The sequence below is a fragment of the Protomyctophum bolini genome, assembly GCF_963924005.1.
Source record: "Protomyctophum bolini genome assembly, chromosome: 6".
NCBI classification, from domain to species: domain Eukaryota; kingdom Metazoa; phylum Chordata; class Actinopteri; order Myctophiformes; family Myctophidae; genus Protomyctophum; species Protomyctophum bolini.
Genome location: NC_137867.1, coordinates 7,109,933 through 7,128,698, shown reverse-complemented (window position 1 = coordinate 7,128,698; position 18,766 = coordinate 7,109,933). Strand labels below are relative to the sequence as shown.

The window sequence follows — 18,766 nt, the reverse complement described above, 5'->3', positions numbered from 1 at the left end:
GGTTTGAGGATCTCCCACTTACGACACTTACGTGCAATTGTGAACTCCTTTCAAATTCAGTTTGCTCATCACTCTCAAAATGCCCCACCATTTCCTCTGGCTCATTCAACCATTTTTCCACGTCACCTTTAAATGTATGGCTGTATTTTGCAATGCTGCCAAACAATTCATTTTGTCTTTCCCTTTCCTCATCATCAGGCAGTAAAGGCAATAATGTGTCATGAGACAATGTGGCTTGTGCATGATGTTCATTCAATGTAACCAACAAAGACTTCACTGTCGAAACATTTCCCTTTTTTTGCATGAATGATTTCATTTGTGGTATAATGGATTTCATTTTATTGACAGAAAGGCGGCGCTCCCGTTCAAGCTTGTCAATTTTATTCAGCGCGGCCTTAGCCGTTAGCACAATCTCTCGTTTTCCACGCTCCATTTCTGACTCAGAACTGGTAACCTCCCCAGTATGTATTAGACTCATTTTTCCTTTTAATTTTCCATTCAAATTATTTGTGCCACCAACACATCCACAATCCGCCCATTAAAAGGAAACGTATCCACAAGACATCATTCATTTAGTATTCAGTAGCCTAATTTTCATATGCAGCGCAGCAGTTCAAACAGACAAGTGGACATTCATTTATTGACAGCTACGGTACGAGTATCCTTATGAACTCTATTCCGAGCGTCAACTCAACCCGGGATTGACAGGTAGGCTGATCAGTGATCACTCGTCCCCAATGGAGTGTAAAGAATATTCAAACTGCGTTCCTTCCATTATGCAGTTTACACTCGGTCACTCGTACCTGACTTTAGTGGTTGACTTTGACAGTGACTCAGAATGTTTGTATCATCCGGATCCTCCTCGTCTCCGACCGTCTTTCTTGTTATTGTCCACTTGATCCATATCTTCTGCTGTGTAATGCCGCCGTTGACAATGCCATTTTTGTTGACAATGTGGAGCGACTACGTGAGATTAATGTATAAATAAGTCGCTGAGAGGCGATGGGATGGGCCAGTTTGTCAGACGCGCTCCGCAAACAAAAAGGATTTCGCTGGGTCCAAAACAATGCGTTTTAGGTGTTTTTTTGAAGCCAGGTGCATAACTTAAACGGTGCTCAAACAAAAAGCAAAATTGTTACAGCGATCCAACGTAAGTCAAGTAAATAAAAGAAAGCAAAATAAGCGTATAAAGCGGTCAACAAAAGTGCGGCTTCCCACACACCCCCTCTCTCTCACTGTGTGTGAAGCAGGTAAACTAGGTGAGGTATTAAGTGAATCAGGTCAGCCCATATGCCCGTCAATCATCAGTGACAGCCCACTCATTTTATAGACCAAACATCATTTCCAATTCATGGCTCTTACAGCACCTATAGGGTCACCAGATGCCCCCCTTTGCATCTTAAAATCCAGTAGTGCAACCTGCCCCATGCACAGTAGACAGCACCTATAGGGTCACCAGATGCCCCCCTTTGCATCTTAAAATCCAGTAGTGCAACCTGCCCCATGCACAGTAGACAGCACCTATAGGGTCACCAGATGCCCCCCTTTGCATCTTAAAATCCAGTAGTGCAACCTGCCCCATGCACAGTAGACAGCACCTATAGGGTCACCAGATGCCCCCCTTTGCATCTTAAAATCCAGTAGTGCAACCTGCCCCATGCACAGTAGACAGCACCTATAGGGTCACCAGATGCCCCCCTTTGCATCTTAAAATCCAGTAGTGCAACCTGCCCCATGCACAGTAGACAGCACCTATAGGGTCACCAGATGCCCCCCTTTGCATCTTAAAATCCAGTAGTGCAACCTGCCCCATGCACAGTAGACAGCACCTATAGGGTCACCAGATGCCCCCCTTTGCATCTTAAAATCCAGTAGTGCAACCTGCCCCATGCACAGTAGACAGCTAGCACCTGTTGAGCGACTACGTGAGATTAATGTATAAATAAGTCGCTGAGAGGCGATGGGATGGGCCAGTTTGTCAGACGCGCTCCGCAAACAAAAAGGATTTCGCTGGGTCCAAAACAATGCGTTTAAGGTGTTTTATTGAAGCCAGGTGCATAACTTAAACGGTGCTCAAACAAAAAGCAAAATTGTTACAGCGATCCAACGTAAGTAAAGTAAATAAAATAAAGCAAAATAAGCGTATAAAGCGGTCAACAAAAGTGCGGCTTCCCACACACCCCCTCTCTCTCACTGTGTGTGAAGCAGGTAAACTAGGTGAGGTACTAAGTGAATCAGGTCCGCCCATATGCCCGTCAATCATCAGTGACAGCCCACTCATTTTATAGACCAAACATAATTTCCAATTCATGGCTCTTACACGCCAGCCCCTAATTATTAGGTTATTACATAATAATTACATCAAACATAATGGGAGGCATGAAATAACAGTACTCAAATTCCCAAACCTTTCTTCCTTTTGCATTGAATGAAAGTCTTTCTTCAACCGAACGCAAACACGAGTAATTGTTCCTGCGCAAAGTCCTTTTCCGGGTAACACACTCGTCAAAGTCAATATCCAAAGTCAAAAACAGTAGAGATGAAAAAATACTCAAGTGACTGTATTTGTAATCCAAGGAAAAGTAATTGTAATCCAAGGAAAAGTAATTGTAATCCAAGGAAAAGTAATTGTAATCCTTTTTCCACCTAAGTCCAACAGCTCATGGAAATTGTTCGCTGATCCTCCTCTGCCTCCTGGATCAAACAGATCTTCGTTATTGGACGATCGAGGCAGCTATTCTTTGTTTCAATGCGTACCTGACGCACAAGGCCGGTCTTGTCCGGAAAGGTTTGTAAGACTCGTCCCATGACCCAGGAGTTCCTAGGTGCTGTGTTGTCCACGACACCTGCTGGGCCATTTTCCGCCGCTGTGCATTGAACTTCAGTGCCTTCTCCTTTTTTTTTCTCTGTTTCTCAGTCTTTTTCTCTGCCAGCGAGACGACTCTTCATCCTCTGCCTCCTCTTCCTCGTCCTCTACCAGTCCTTCCACCTGCTCCTGAAACCTGGACTCCTCTGTGGCTTTGCTGTCCCTGTCCACAGCCAACTGTTTTTGTCTTGTCGCCACCTTTTCCTTTTTCACCTCGACTTCATGAGCCTCCTTTATCAGGTTCTGATGGTTGAAGAAGTCTGGGTTGTAAGAACCTCCAGGAGCGATCACTTCTACTGCAGGGAGACCAGAGGGATCCGCATTCATCTTCTCTGGACGCTTGACACGTTTCTTGCCAGTCTGCTGAAGGTACCATTGGTCCCCTTTGTCCTCCGTCTCTTTAAACTCTCCTCCCCAACTGTCAAAGAAGTCTCTTTCTGGGTCTTTGCTAGAGTCTGTCACTGCTTTCTTGGTGGTCCGAATGACCGGTCTTCTGTTCAACGGCTGTTTCTGCCTCTGTGCATCTAAGTTCACGACAGACACCCTGTTCACCGACAACTTCGGCTGCCGACAATCCATTGCATCGTTGCTCTCCCCTTTAAGCGGTCCGTTCACAGTCCAGCCAAGCATCGTCCTGATGGCATAAGGACCATTATTTACACTGCGAACGACCTGCAATGGTTCTAATGCCTCAGGAACATTAGTCCCTATCAATAGCTCAATGTCACCATCGATCTCAGGCAGTTGAACATGTCTTAAATGAGGCCATCTCAAGAGATCCTTCTGTTTGGGAATATTCCGCTTGTGGACGGGCATGCACATCTGTGTGTAAGCATTGGGAAGGTTACAGAAGTGCTCCTCGTTCAAACCAGCCACTTCCAGTCCGGACACGCTGTAGCTAGAAACAGCTTTCTCTTGGCCCATCGTCCTTAACATAATGTTTGTCTTCCTCCCGGTGAGGTCAAGTTTGTGCATCAAGGCTTCAGTGCAGAACACGGCAGAGCTTCCCGGGTCCAAGAAAGCGTAGGTGGTAATAATCTTGCTCCCCTTCTTGGACTTAACCTGTACTGGGACAATAGGCAGTTTACAGTCGTCACCAGCCCCAGTAAGGCCACTCGATACCACTGTGCCCTCCACTGATATCCTTGACTTCCGATCCGATAGGTCAGACCCGTTGTTCCATTCTCTCTGAGTGTTATGAAGTACGGTTGGATGTTTCCGACCACAAGTTTGACAGGTAATCTTTTTCCCACAGAATTTGTTGATATGTCCAACACTCAGGCATCCGAAACAGACTCCATTCTCTCTCAAGAAGCCTATCTTCTCTTCATGGGGTCTTTTCTCCAACTGGGGACACATATCCAACGGGTGTTCTTCTCCACAGCACAGACATGTGTTAATTACTTCTTGAACATGTTTCTCTTCAAGTCCATGAGTCATGGTTTCCATGGGGGTCACAGTGGTGGCATAGCTAGTTCCTCTCATTCCAGATGGGTGTGAGTATTTGCTCGCGCCTTTAGGTGAAGTTGGTGGCGGGGCATCCTGTATGTTTCCAAATATTGGGTCAGTTAAAATTCTCACCTGTTTCCCAATACAAGCGGTAATGTCTGTAAATGTAGCTCTACGTTTGAACTTTTCCTGTAGTTCCCAGGCTACATTTCTCCATGTATCTCGGAGCTTGTATGGCAACTTTCGTATAATTATCATCATATTTGTGGGCATGTCCAGATCATGCAAGTATTGCACTTCCTCCATGGCGTTACAGCAGCCTCTGAGGAAAAGACTGTACTCTTGAAGAGATTTTACATCTTCGATTGTAATGAGCGGCCATGAAAGAGCCTTGTCCATGTATGCGGATGCTATTTTCTGCTCGTTTCCAAACTCCTCTTTTAACAGAGCCTTGGCTTTAGCATACCCCCTCACTGGGTCTAAGTGCTGGCAGCTCCTGACCAGTTCCCTGGGAAGACCCGTTGTATGCTGCTCCAGGTAGTACAGACGATCGCTGTCCTTTTGAGTATTATTTTCTACTCCATTTTCAAAAGCCTTCACGAAAGAATGGTATTTTAGTGGATCTCCATTAAAGATTGGCACCTCTCTTTTTGGCAAAGAGGAGAGGCAATGTTGCTGGATCAACAGTGTGGTAATTTCATTTTGCATTTGTATTTCCACAGTTAACATTTTCAAAATGAGCATTTGGATTTTGAGAATGAGCCCTTGTATTGTCATGATTAGTTACATTTGAACCATTGAAAACATATTGCATTTGTTGAACTGGGCGTGGCCTAGATTCCTGGTGCATAACTGACGGAGGCTGTGATTGTGAATTAATGAATTGAGAGTTGGTTTTGTCCTTAGGCCTTGTGGGTGTGAATGGATTGGCATCAGCGTTGAGAGTTGGTGGTTTTTCTTGTGCCTTTTCCACATAAGAATTCATACCGTCCACAGCCTTTGGGTTTGAGGATCTCCCACTTACGACACTTATGTGCAATTGTGAACTCCTTTCAAATTCAGTTTGCTCATCACTCTCAAAATGCCCCACCATTTCCTCTGGCTCATTCAACCATTTTTCCACGTCACCTTTAAATGTATGGCTGTATTTTGCAATGCTGCCAAACCATTCATTTTGTCTTTCCCTTTCCTCATCGTCAGGCAGTAAAGGCAATAATGTGTCATGAGACAATGTGGCTTGTGCATGATGTTCATTCAATGTAACCAACAAAGACTTCACTGTCGAAACATTTCCCTTTTTTTGCATGAATGATTTCATTTGTGGTATAATGGATTTCATTTTATTGACAGAAAGGCGGCGCTCCCGTTCAAGCTTGTCAATTTTATTCAGCGCGGCCTTAGCCGTTAGCACAATCTCTCGTTTTCCACGCTCCATTTCTGACTCAGAACTGGTAACCTCCCCAGTATGTATTAGACTCATTTTTCCTTTTAATTTTCCATTCAAATTATTTGTGCCACCAACACATCCACAATCCGCCCATTAAAAGGAAACGTATCCACAAGACATCATTCATTTAGTATTCAGTAGCCTAATTTTCATATGCAGCGCAGCAGTTCAAACAGACAAGTGGACATTCATTTATTGACAGCTACGGTATGAGGATCCTTATGAACTCTATTCCGAGCGTCAACTCAACCCGGGATTGACAGGTAGGCTGATCAGTGATCACTCGTCCCCAATGGAGTGTAAAGAATATTCAAACTGCGTTCCTTCCATTATGCAGTTTACACTCGGTCACTCGTACCTGACTTTAGTGGTTGACTTTGACAGTGACTCAGAATGTTTGTATCATCCGGATCCTCCTCGTCTCCGACCGTCTTTCTTGTTATTGTCCACTTGATCCATATCTTCTGCTGTGTAATGCCGCCGTTGACAATGCCATTTTTGTTGACAATGTGGAGCGACTACGTGAGATTAATGTATAAATAAGTCGCTGAGAGGCGATGGGATGGGCCAGTTTGTCAGACGCGCTCCGCAAACAAAAAGGATTTCGCTGGGTCCAAAACAATGCGTTTTAGGTGTTTTTTTGAAGCCAGGTGCATAACTTAAACGGTGCTCAAACAAAAAGCAAAATTGTTACAGCGATCCAACGTAAGTAAAGTAAATAAAATAAAGCAAAATAAGCGTGTAAAGCGGTCAACAAAAGTGCGGCTTCCCACACACCCCCTCTCTCTCACTGTGTGAAGCAGGTAAACTAGGTGAGGTATTAAGTGAATCAGGTCAGCCCATATGCCCGTCAATCATCAGTGACAGCCCACTCATTTTATAGACCAAACATCATTTCCAATTCATGGCTCTTACAGCACCTATAGGGTCACCAGATGCCCCCCTTTGCATCTTAAAATCCAGTAGTGCAACCTGCCCCATGCACAGTAGACAGCACCTATAGGGTCACCAGATGCCCCCCTTTGCATCTTAAAATCCAGTAGTGCAACCTGCCCCATGCACAGTAGACAGCACCTATAGGGTCACCAGATGCCCCCCTTTGCATCTTAAAATCCAGTAGTGCAACCTGCCCCATGCACAGTAGACAGCACCTATAGGGTCACCAGATGCCCCCCTTTGCATCTTAAAATCCAGCAGTGCACCCTGCCCCATGCACAGTAGACAGCACCTATAGGGTCACCAGATGCCCCCCTTTGCGAGGGACAGTCCCTCATTTCCAAAACCTTCCGGGCGTCCCACAAATTGAGACCCCGTCCGTCCCACATTGTGACTGGCAGGCATGGCGTCGGTGTTCAAATGCCCTAATAGTTAAGTCCCCTAATAGTTGGTGTTCTGTTGTAAAGGTCTCTCGTTGTCTCTTTTCCTGCTAGATGTGTTTTTAAGCCTGTTAAAACAGTTTAAGAGCCATAAACGTCAAGACGTCTTAATTGCCAATTAAGTACCGGATGCCACGGACGACAAGACATTTTATCCATATTTTGAAAATTCCTCTAATCTGGTGTACAGGTGATGACATCATGCACATTACATGCATAATAGAATTACAAATTCTTTCTTTCTTTATAATGGGAGAATTGGCACTCAAGGCCTAAACTGGTGACCACCAGGTGGCGCTGAAGGAGTTTTAACTCCTAAGCTACATAAGTCGGCCATACCACCCATGACCAAAATTAGTATTTTAAAACAAAATGTGAGACGCCAGAGGGGGTTTAATAACAATATGATAGGCAATATTAGGCCCATTATCACATCATGGCATTTAAATAGCAACTTAGGAAGTAAGACAAGCTCGTCCCATTTGTCCCACACAAGCCATAATTCTGTCTAAAGCCCAAACCACACCAAAGGGCCAGCCTGTCAGCCAGCCTGTCAGCCAGCCTGTCAGTCAGCCAGTCAGCCAGCCTGTCAGCCAGCCTATCAGCCAGCCTATCAGCCAGCCTGTCAGCCAGCCTGTCAGTCAGCCTGTCAGCCAGCCTGTCAGCCTGTCAGCCAGCCTGTCAGCCTGTGTAAAGAGAACCCTCCCTATGATTGGCCACCATTGAAATATTATCTGTATAATATTTTGAACAGCATTTCATGCATTTTGGAACGTCTGGTATACCACCCAATAAACACATTAATTAAACACATTAATCTAGTGATATTTTAGTCATGTTTAGCTTGTCATCGTGACTTCGTCATGAGAAATTCTCTTTAACGTTAACGAAAACAACACCGATATGAGGACCACGTTCTATAACATACACTTAATGATGTCATCTTGTCTTTGGTCCTTTAGAAACTCTTGCTCTGTGTCGACAGACTCGAAAAGTGTTCAAGTCTAATCTGAAGATTAGACTTGAACATGGAGAAAACACATGTGTGGTTGATCAATACACAGAGGTCTACATCACAGTGGGAGGCAGTGGACAGGTCAATAAAGAACATGAGATCAAGCAGATTGAGTTGGCGTACACGAAAACAGCCGGACCAGAAACACCAATCAACATGGACGACATAGTGGAACCTTTAGGCCTACTTGGAAAACACATCAAAACAGCGATGATGACGGGAGTGGCCGGCATTGGTAAATCAGTACTAGCTCAGAAGTTCGCTCTGAACTGGGCAGAAGACAAAGCCAACCAGCATATCGACTTTGTGTTTCCATTCACTTTCCGAGAGTTGAATTGTGAGATGAATGAGAAGAATAAGTACAGCATGGAGGGACTTCTTCATCACTTTTTTAGTGAAACCAAGAAGATAAATATCTTCACCTTCGAACAGTGCAATATTGTGTTCATCTTTGATGGATTGGATGAATGTAGGCCTCCTCTATGTTTCCTGAAAACTGTGAAATGGACTGATCCGACCACATCAACCACAATTGATGTCCTCCTGATAAACCTCCTCAGGGGAAACTTGCTTCCAAAAGCTAAATTCTGGATAACCTCACGACCTGCAGCCGCCGACCAAATTCCTTCTGTTGACAGGATGACAGAGGTGAGAGGGTTCAAAGACCCCCAGAAGAAGGAATACTTCTTCAAGAGATTCACTGATGAGAAGCTGGCCGGTAAAGTCTACTCACACGTCCAGAAATCCCGAAGCATCCACATCATGTGTCACATCCCGGTCTGCTGTTGGATCACTTCTAACGTTATGGAAGAATTTTTTTGCAAAGGAAAAGGAGCGCTGCCAAAGACCCAGACCACCATGTACCTCCACTTCATGCTCAATCACTCCATACTCCATAGAGATGATGCCCGGCCCCTTCAGTTTCTGGGGAACCTGGCTTTTGAACAGCTGAAGAAAGGAAACCTGATCTTCTATGAAGGAGACCTGAAAGCATCTGGCATGGATATCAGAGACGCAGCATTGTACTCAGAAGTGTTCACACAGTTTTTTGGAGAGATACGTGGAGCGTACAAGAAAAAGATGTACTGCTTTGTCCATCTGAGTGTTCAGGAGTTTCTGGCTGCCCTCCACGTCCTCACCACTTTCATCAACACTGGTGACAACCTACTCTCAACCTCCAAGATGACCATGTTGTTTGGATGGATTTTCAAATCCAAGATTCATCACCTCTATGAAAGTGCTGTAAACCAGGCCTTACAGAGTCCCAACGGACACCTGGACTTGTTCCTGCGTTTCCTGCTGGGCCTCTCGTTGGAGACCAATCAGCAACTCCTAGAAACGCTGCTGATACAGAAAGGAAAAAGCTTCCAGACCAATGATAAAACCATCAAATACATCAAGGAGAAGATCAGAGAGAATCCGTCTCCAGAGAGAAGCATCAATCTGTTCCACTGTCTGAATGAGCTGAATGATCATTCTCTGGAGGAGGACATCCAACAGTACCTGACGTCAGGACGTCTCTCCACAGACCAGCTCACTCCTTCTCAGTGGTCAGCTCTGGTCTTCATGTTGCTGTCTTCAGAAAAGGAGCTGGACGTGTTTGACCTGAAGAAATACTCTGCTTCAGAGGAGGCTCTTCTGGGGCTGCTGCCCCTGCTCCAAGCCTCCAATAAAGCTCTGTAGGTTCACTGATAACTGAATATACATTTCATATATTATATGATCTTTATTTAACAGAAAATCTAATAAATAAATGCTTTATGTTTCTTCAGGCTGAGTGGCTGTAACCTGTCAGTGAGATGCTGTAAGGAGTTATCGTCAGCTCTCATCTCCAGCTCTAGTTTGAGAAAAGTTGACCTGAGCAATAATGACCTTCAGGACTCTGGAGTCCGCCTTCTGGCTGAGGGACTGGGGAGTCCACACTGCATGTTGGAGACTCTCAAGTCAGTATAACTTTGCGTTTAAATGAAACCTAATACATTTCTAATATGCCATATTGTCGGGTCCCTTTTCATTCAGTTTCGTTCCAATGTCATTGGCACTACTCATTCAATGGAGTTTTGCATTGATAAGACACTTCTGGACTTTGGTTAAGTTCTCCTCATAATATCCTGCAGTTACCATTTTGTCACAAGCCAGAAATGTATATTAATGTGTATAAAAAGAAAGAAAGAAAGAACAGAAAATATAATAAAGAAATGCTCTACCACTACATTCAATGCATTTTTGCATCATACACTTCTGGACTTTGGGTTAAAAGTTCTCATATCCTGCAGTATTTTGTCAGAAGCCAGAAATGTATATTAACTAATGTGTATTATATATATATATATACAAAAATAAAATAAACAACGTAAATCTTGTGCTGCGTGTTTTGCTTGTAAAATGTGTTACCGGTATTTTGATTTACCTATCCAATAAAGCTCTGTAGGTTCACTGATAACTGGATACATTATATATATTATAAGATCTTTATTTAACAGAAAATCTAATAGAGAAATGCTTTATGTTTCTTCAGGCTGAGTGGCTGTAACCTGTCAGAGAGTTGCTGTAAGGAGTTATCGTCAGCTCTCAGCTCCAGCTCTAGTTTGAAAGAAGTTGACCTGAGCAATAATGACCTTCAGGACTCTGGAGTCCACCTTCTGGCTGAGGGACTGCATGTTGGACACTGCATGTTGGAGACTCTCAAGTCAGTATAACTTTGCGTTTAAATGAAACCTAATACATTTCTAATATGCCATATTGTCGGGTCCCTTTTCATTCAGTTTCGTTCCAATGTCATTGGCACTACTCATTCAATGGAGTTTTGCATTGATAAGACACTTCTGGACTTTGGTTAAGTTCTCCTCATAATATCCTGCAGTTACCATTTTGTCACAAGCCAGAAATGTATATTAATGTGTATAAAAAGAAAGAAAGAACAGAAAATATAATAAAGAAATGCTCTACCACTACATTCAATGCATTTTTGCATCATACACTTCTGGACTTTTGGTTAAAAGTTCTCATATCCTGCAGTATTTTGTCAGAAGCCAGAAATTTATATTAACTAATGTGTATTATATATATATATATATATATATATATATATATATACAAAAATAAAATAAACAACGTAAATCTTGTGCTGCGTGTTTTGCTTGTAAAATGTGTTACCGGTATTTTGATTTACCTATCCAATAAAGCTCTGTAGGTTCACTGATAACTGGATACATTATATATATTATAAGATCTTTATTTAACAGAAAATCTAATAGAGAAATGCTTTATGTTTCTTCAGGCTGAGTGGCTGTAACCTGTCAGAGAGTTGCTGTAAGGAGTTATCGTCAGCTCTCAGCTCCAGCTCTAGTTTGAGAGAAGTTGACCTGAGCAATAATGACCTTCAGGACTCTGGAGTCCACCTCCTGGCTGAGGGACTGGGGAGTCCACACTGCATGTTGGAGACTCTCAAGTCAGTATAACTGTGTTTAAATATAACATAATACGTTTATAAATTCAATGGAACAGAATGTAACATTTTGAAACTTCTCACTGTGTGTGTGTTTGTGTGTGTGTGTGTGTGTGTGTGTGTGTGTGTGTGTGTGTGTGTGTGTGTGTGTGTGTGTGTGTGTGTGTGTGTGTAGTTTGTCAGGCTGTCTGATCACAGAGAAAGGCTGTTCTTCTCTGACCTCAGCTCTGCGCTCCAACCCTTCCCATTTGAGAGAGTTGGACTTGACCTTCAATCATCCAGGAGAATCAGGCGAAGCAATGCTCTCTGCTGTTGTGACGGATCCACGCTGTAAACTGGACACTCTTAGGTATGAGAGACTTTCTGTGCGTGCATGCATGTATGTGTCTACTCAGACCACGTGTAAACACCAGACATCACATAGAAATATGTCAGTCAGTTATATTCATTCATAATGTTTTGTCTAAAATAAAACAAACATTTGATAACAAAAGAATAAGTTAGTCAGTTCAACTCTAACACCTGGAGGCTGTGTGTGCGTGAGACAAATACCAGTGGCGTGCACAGATAGACACTAGGGCGTGCTAGAGCACCCCCCCCCCCCTCCAAAAAAACAACCCTGTAAAAAATGTGATTGTACTCTACAGTACAGTATAGTATGTGGACCATGGTGACATTGATAAAAAGCTTCTAATATATTATTTAGGCCCCAAAATCTATAAATCTCATACAATTAAGGCAACCGGACGCTTCCACACGTTGCACAAGGTGCCCTTTTTTCACTTGAGCTCTAAATGTCTGTGTACGCCACTGACAAAGACCAATACAACATTTTGATCAGAACAATGTTCTCAATCATACTGTGATGCTGTTCTGTATTGTTTATTCTTTAATGGTGTAAAGTCATTCATTGTTTATATTATCATGGAGAATATTCAGGTGTGACTTTGTCTCTCCTCCAACTTCAGTGTGGACCACGGTGGAGTTTGCAGGCTGATACCAGGAGTGAAGAAGAGCACGATAAGTATGTTTCTATTCTGTTTTATTTATTCAATCATCCATCTATGTCTACATAGAATGCTATCTAAATTTAGGTTGAGCCTTTGCATATGCCTGTAAGGTCATCCATGCTATAGGGCACAGCCATTACGACACCATCAAGGCCCGCCAAAAAAACCCCATTTCATTCGACTAATTCAGCTGTAGATTTAGTCGACTAAAATCTTATGATATGTAGTCGACTAAAACTAGACTAAAACCTTTCAGGTGACTAAAATGTGACTAAAACAAAATTATAATGAAGGCCTATATTAAAAAGACTATGACTAAAACTAAATAAAAAAAAATCTGTCAAAATCAACACTATAGCCTCATTCGTTTTTCTATTTCAGATAATTAAATACTTTCCCCAATTCTAGTTTTAAATTTAGCTCGGAAATCAAATTTATATAATTTAATATTTTAGTTAGTTGGTTAGTTAGTTAATTAGTTGTACATACATTTACATTTGTTTTAGTCTGTCAGTCAGTCAGTCAATCAGTCAGTCATTCAGTCAGTCAGTCATTCAGTTGTTTTATGTTTGGTTGCATGCTGAAAATAGCTGATCTACAAGCTCACAACGCGTTGCTTAACGCATTGTGAGCTTGTAGATCTGCTATTTTCATCATATTATATGACGCCATCAAGGTCCGCCAAAATACATATCAACTGTAGAGTATATTAGTTTTTCTATTTCAGTTAATCAAATATCTTCCTAATTTTAGTTATTTAGCTCGGTAATCACATTTATTTTATTTATTTTTTATTTTAAACTTTAAAAAAACAATTGACAAATAGCACATCTACAGGCTCGTGACCGAGTGCCACGCTGCGAGCTTGTAGATCTGCTATTTCTCAATAGCTAAAGTTTTAAATAAGTGGTTAAAAGCTATAAGGTGACACATGTTTACAAATAACTCAAAGAAATGACACCGAAATAATAAAACAAACGTTAAATTGTGACACGCTCTGTAACAAACGACTGCTTCTCTCAACACTGGAGTGCAACTGACAGACGGAAGCGCCATGACTGTGCTGTGAGGCGCCTAGTCTATGCCCTATATGTTGACGTGCCGGAAATGATGGCGTCATATTATTGAACTTGGAGCCTGGTCATTATAACGATTAAACGTACATAGTAAACAAATAATGTAGAAAACTAAAATTATAATTATGGCAGCCAAAATATATATTAAAAGATTTCCATATGATTTTTCAAAAAATAGCAGATCTACAAGGAACGAGTAAATCAGCTGTAGATTTAGTCGACTAAAATCATATGATATTTAGTTAACTGAAACTAAATTAACACTAAAACATTTCAGGTGACTAAAATATGACTAAAACTTAAATCAATTTGTATCCAAAAGACTATGACTAAAACGAAGTCAAAATCAAGACAAATGCACATGTATACGCAGACACATGTCGGCTACACACAAACACAAACGCACGCACGCACACACGCACACACACATAGATGTTTATTTATGTCCACATAATGAGAAGTACAGGAATACCTTGTACAAAAGACATAAACACCGCCAGTGCAGTTTGACAGTGGGAGAGCAGCCAGTTACAACGTGCATGGACGGTAAAGCATCGTTACATACAGTACAGCTGACATGTCAGACACAGGACAGCATCGTTACATACAGTACAGCTGACATGTCAGACACAGGACAGCATCGTTACATACAGTACAGCTGACATGTCGGACACAGGACAGCATCGTTACATACAGTACAGCTGACATGTCGGACACAGGACAGCATCGTTACATACAGTACAGCTGACATGTCAGACACAGGACAGCATTGTTACATACAGTACAGCTGACATGTCAGACACAGGACAGCATCGTTACATACAGTACAGCTGACATGTTTTATTGTGCATAAACGTTGAGGGTTTCCCAGCCAAAACATTAGAGAACCACAGATTCAGATGAGCAGCTCATATCCACATCAGCATGTGACATTATTAACTCATTCACATCCTACTGTGAATGAAGATGATAATAGCCATAACGTGTAGACCATACATGGGCCGTGGGCCACATGCGGCACCCACCATCAGTTAATGCGACTCGCAGGTTAATATCTGCGGGACGCAGATATTAATACTGATATTAAAATTGTCTTTTTTATGTCAAATTAATTTATATTTAGAAAAATATAGAAAAAATAGCTGATCTACAAGCTCAAAACGTGTCGCAGTGCGGCACATTTTGAGCTTGTAGATCGTCTATTTTTTGCTACGGCAGTAATATTGCAATGTTGCCCCTCTGGAGTGAGTGTGGAAATATAGTGGCCCTCGCAATAGTCAAAGTTGCCCAGGCCTGGTGTAGACTAATACAGTATGTGAAATTATTAACTCATTCACATCCTTCTATGAATAAAGATGATGATAACCATAACGTGAAGACTAATACAGTATGTGATATTAACACAAACATGCCTCCAATCACAATGTAATGTAGTAATTTATCAGACGCTCTTAATCCAGAGTGATCTACAGTAAGCAAGAACAACACATGGTAATACATCAAATACATAGAAATAGACATCAAGAATCAAACGTAAGCTAAGAACCTAACATCCGTCTAACAGTGGAATATCTATATAATGAAACTATACGATACACTATTGAGTGCTATTCTATGTCTACATAAAATGCTATCTAAATGACATGAGTTGAGCCTTTGCATACGCCTGTAAGGTTGTCCAGGCTAGGGCAAGTGCTACGGACACTTGTGGAAACTAATCACAAGACTGACTGTCATCAAGTCACCATATAACCGTCTGTCATGGGCATGATGTGCCCTCTAGCTGTCAACTGTGAGCATTACAGACCATCTGTTTCCATTCAAAGCAGAGGATGGTTTGAAACAAACACGTTGTGAGCTGTGTGTGACCTTTATTTGATAGATACAGTAGAGATTGACAGGAAACAGGAATGTAGGCCTATATTCAAAAGACTGACAACACTATAGCCTCATTAGTTTTTCTATTTCAGTTAATGAAATAGGTCCCAATTGTAGTTTTATATTTTTCTCTCAGTAGGCCTAATCATTTGTCAGAGGGGAGATTGGAAAAAAATAGCTAAAATTGCATATCTACAAGCTACTGTATTATGACACATTTCTGGCTATTTTTTCTAGATAAATACAAAGATGATTTTGTTAGTTTTAGTTTACTATAAAAACCTTGGTCAAAATAGCAGTTAATTTGTTTCATCCATTTTCTTTATGTATTTGTTTTATTTATTTCATTTAGTTAGTTAGTTGTACATACATTTACATTTGTTTTAGTCCGTCCGTCAGTCCGTCAGTCCGTCAGTCCGTCAGTCAGTCAGTCAGTCAGCCAGCGAGCTTGTAGGTCGGCTATTTTCAGCATGCAACCAAGTGTAAAATCAGTCATTACAACGCCAAAATACATTTTAGTCGACTAAATCAACTGTAGAGTTAGTCGACTAAAATCATATGATATTTAGTTGACTAAAAGTTAAAACTAGACTAACACCAACATTGCAGGTGACTAAAATGTGACTTAAACTAAATATTTATTCAAAAGACTAAATCTAAATTTGCTGTCAAAATCAACACTATAGCCTCATTAGTTTTTCTATTTCAGTTAATTAAATATTTTCCCAATTCTAGTTTTTTAGCTCGGTAATCACATTTATTTTATTTTTCACAGTGTCAGAGGTGAGATTGAACAAGTTCATAACAAATAGTTAAAATAGCACATATCTATATCAGTAGTTCTCAAACTATTTCATGTCAAGGACCCCAAAGATTATATATTGATCACCGACCCCCTTCTGAAAATATGTTGTTCCAGGGACCCCCCAGAAGCAAAGATATTTAAAAACGTTTGCTGTGAAATAATATATAGTCAAAGATTTGCCCACGATTATTCAATATATATAATAATAATATAATAGCAGATCTACAAGCTCGTAGCGCGGCACCGAATGTCGCGCTTGTGGATCTGCTATTTCTCAATGCTATTCTCTGCTATTTCTCAATAGTAATAATAATTCAAATAATGTTTAAAGTAACCCCCCCACCACACAGCCCCACACACACACACACACACACACACACACAAAGATACACACAACCTCCCCTCACACCCCCCCCCCCCACACACACACACACACACACACACACACAACCCCCCGCCACACACACACACACACACACACACACACAACCCCCCCGCCACACACACACACACACACACACACACACACACACAACCCCCCCCGCCACACACACACACACACACACACACAACCCCCCCCCCGCCACACACACACACACACACACACACACACACACACACAACCCCCCCGCCACACACACACACACACACACACAACCCCCCCCGCCACACACACACACACACAACCCCCCCCCCCCCCCCCCCGCCACACACACACACACACACACACACACACACACACACACACACACACACAACCCCCCCGCCACACACACACACACACACACACAACCCCCCCCCGCCACACACACACACACACACACACAGACACAGACAGACGACGGCGGCGGCGGCATCGCTTTTTGTTATTTTTTAGTTTTAGTTTTTTGTAATATTATTATTATTATTATTATTATTATGATGATGATGATATGATTGTAAACTGTGTTGTTCTTCTCATCAGATGTGTGTGAACTCACTCTGGATCCAAACACAGCATTCAGACTCCTCTCTCTGTCTGAGAACAACAGGAAGGTGAGGATGGTGAGAGAGGATCAGGCTCATCCTCCTCGTCCACGCAGATTTAAGACCAGCCGTCAGGTGCTGTGTAGAGAGCAACTGACTGGACGCTGTTACTGTGAGGTACAGTGTAGTGGACATGTTGCTGTAGCATTGACACAAATAGATATCACCTCACAGTGTGATGACAGTTGGTTTGGATCCGATAATAAATCATGGAGTCTGTTCTGTGATCGTGATAATAAAAGGTACTCTGTGTGTCACAATTGGAAGAGAACTGACCTCCCTCGGCCCAGTCCCTCCTCCTCCTCCTCCTCCTCCTCCTCCTCCTCCAACAGATTAGCAGTGTATCTAGACCATGCTGCTGGCACTGTGTCCTTCTACACAGTGTCCTCTAAAACACTCACACACCTGCACACCTTCCAGTCCACGTTCACTGGACCTCTGTATGTTGGGTTCAGGTTCTACAGCTATGACTCCTCAGTGTCTCTGTGAGTCAGATAGAGGAGGAGGAGGAGCTACATGTACAGTATGTAGCATAATGTATATAGGTCCAGCATAATGTATATAGGTCCAGTATAATGTATATAGGTCCACTATAATGTATATAGGTCCAGTATAATGTATAGGTCCAGTATAATGTATATAGGTCCAGTATAATGTCTATAGGTCCAGTATAATGTATATAGACTGACTGACTCCTCAGTGTCTCTGTGAGTCGGATAGAGGAGGAGGAGGAGCATGCATGTGTTTGTGTGGGTGTGTGTGTGCGTGCGCATGTGTTTGTTTGAGTTGTTTGTACGCACATGTACTTATACACATGCACGCGCGCTCACGCACGCACGCACGCACACACACGCGCACACACACACACACACACACACACACACACTCAGGTTCCTCAGTGTTTATTGACGCATGTTGTGACGAGTAAATCTGCAGTTTTCACTGCATTCAACTTTTCTTTATTATTTAATCAGAATGTTGGACCAAAATCACATTTGAACTGAAGTTAAACAAGTGATATTTGTATGCATATTGTTCTGAACGCCTCGGTGCATTCTGTAAATTAAAAGTATCATTTTAGGAGCCACTTTGAGAACCCCTAATTGTAAAAGACTCTTCTGTTTGGAGTTAAATGTACTCAAGAAATCCAGAGAAAAATGTTTAAACAAAAACATTAAATTGGATATTTGTTCTAAAATAATTGCTTTGTCTTCATTATTGTTTAAATTGTGTAACAGCTTTTACAGTGGTGTAAGAAGTACTCCAGTAATCAAGCAACATATTCCCATTGACAAAGAACGGAGAATTTACGTCATATAGTGTCTGAGCAAATATAGGGTTAGTGTCTATTTTACTTTCATGACGATGTG

At 42.0% G+C, this 18,766-nt stretch overlaps 1 protein-coding gene across 1 annotated transcript; it reads left to right on the top strand.

Moving 5' to 3' along the window:
• Positions 1–6,269: 6,269 nt before the first annotated feature.
• On the top strand, positions 6,270–17,885 carry LOC308316862 (NACHT, LRR and PYD domains-containing protein 12-like; the record flags this gene model as incomplete). The annotated part of the gene is made up of 8 exons (XM_080765650.1): positions 6,270–6,284; positions 8,124–9,832; positions 9,926–10,096; positions 10,672–10,842; positions 11,434–11,604; positions 11,777–11,950; positions 12,570–12,625; positions 17,335–17,885. The coding sequence occupies 8 exons, from the start codon at positions 6,270–6,272 to the stop codon at positions 17,883–17,885; spliced, it is 3,018 nt and encodes a 1,005-aa protein (XP_080621776.1).
• Positions 17,886–18,766: the final 881 nt, after the last annotated feature.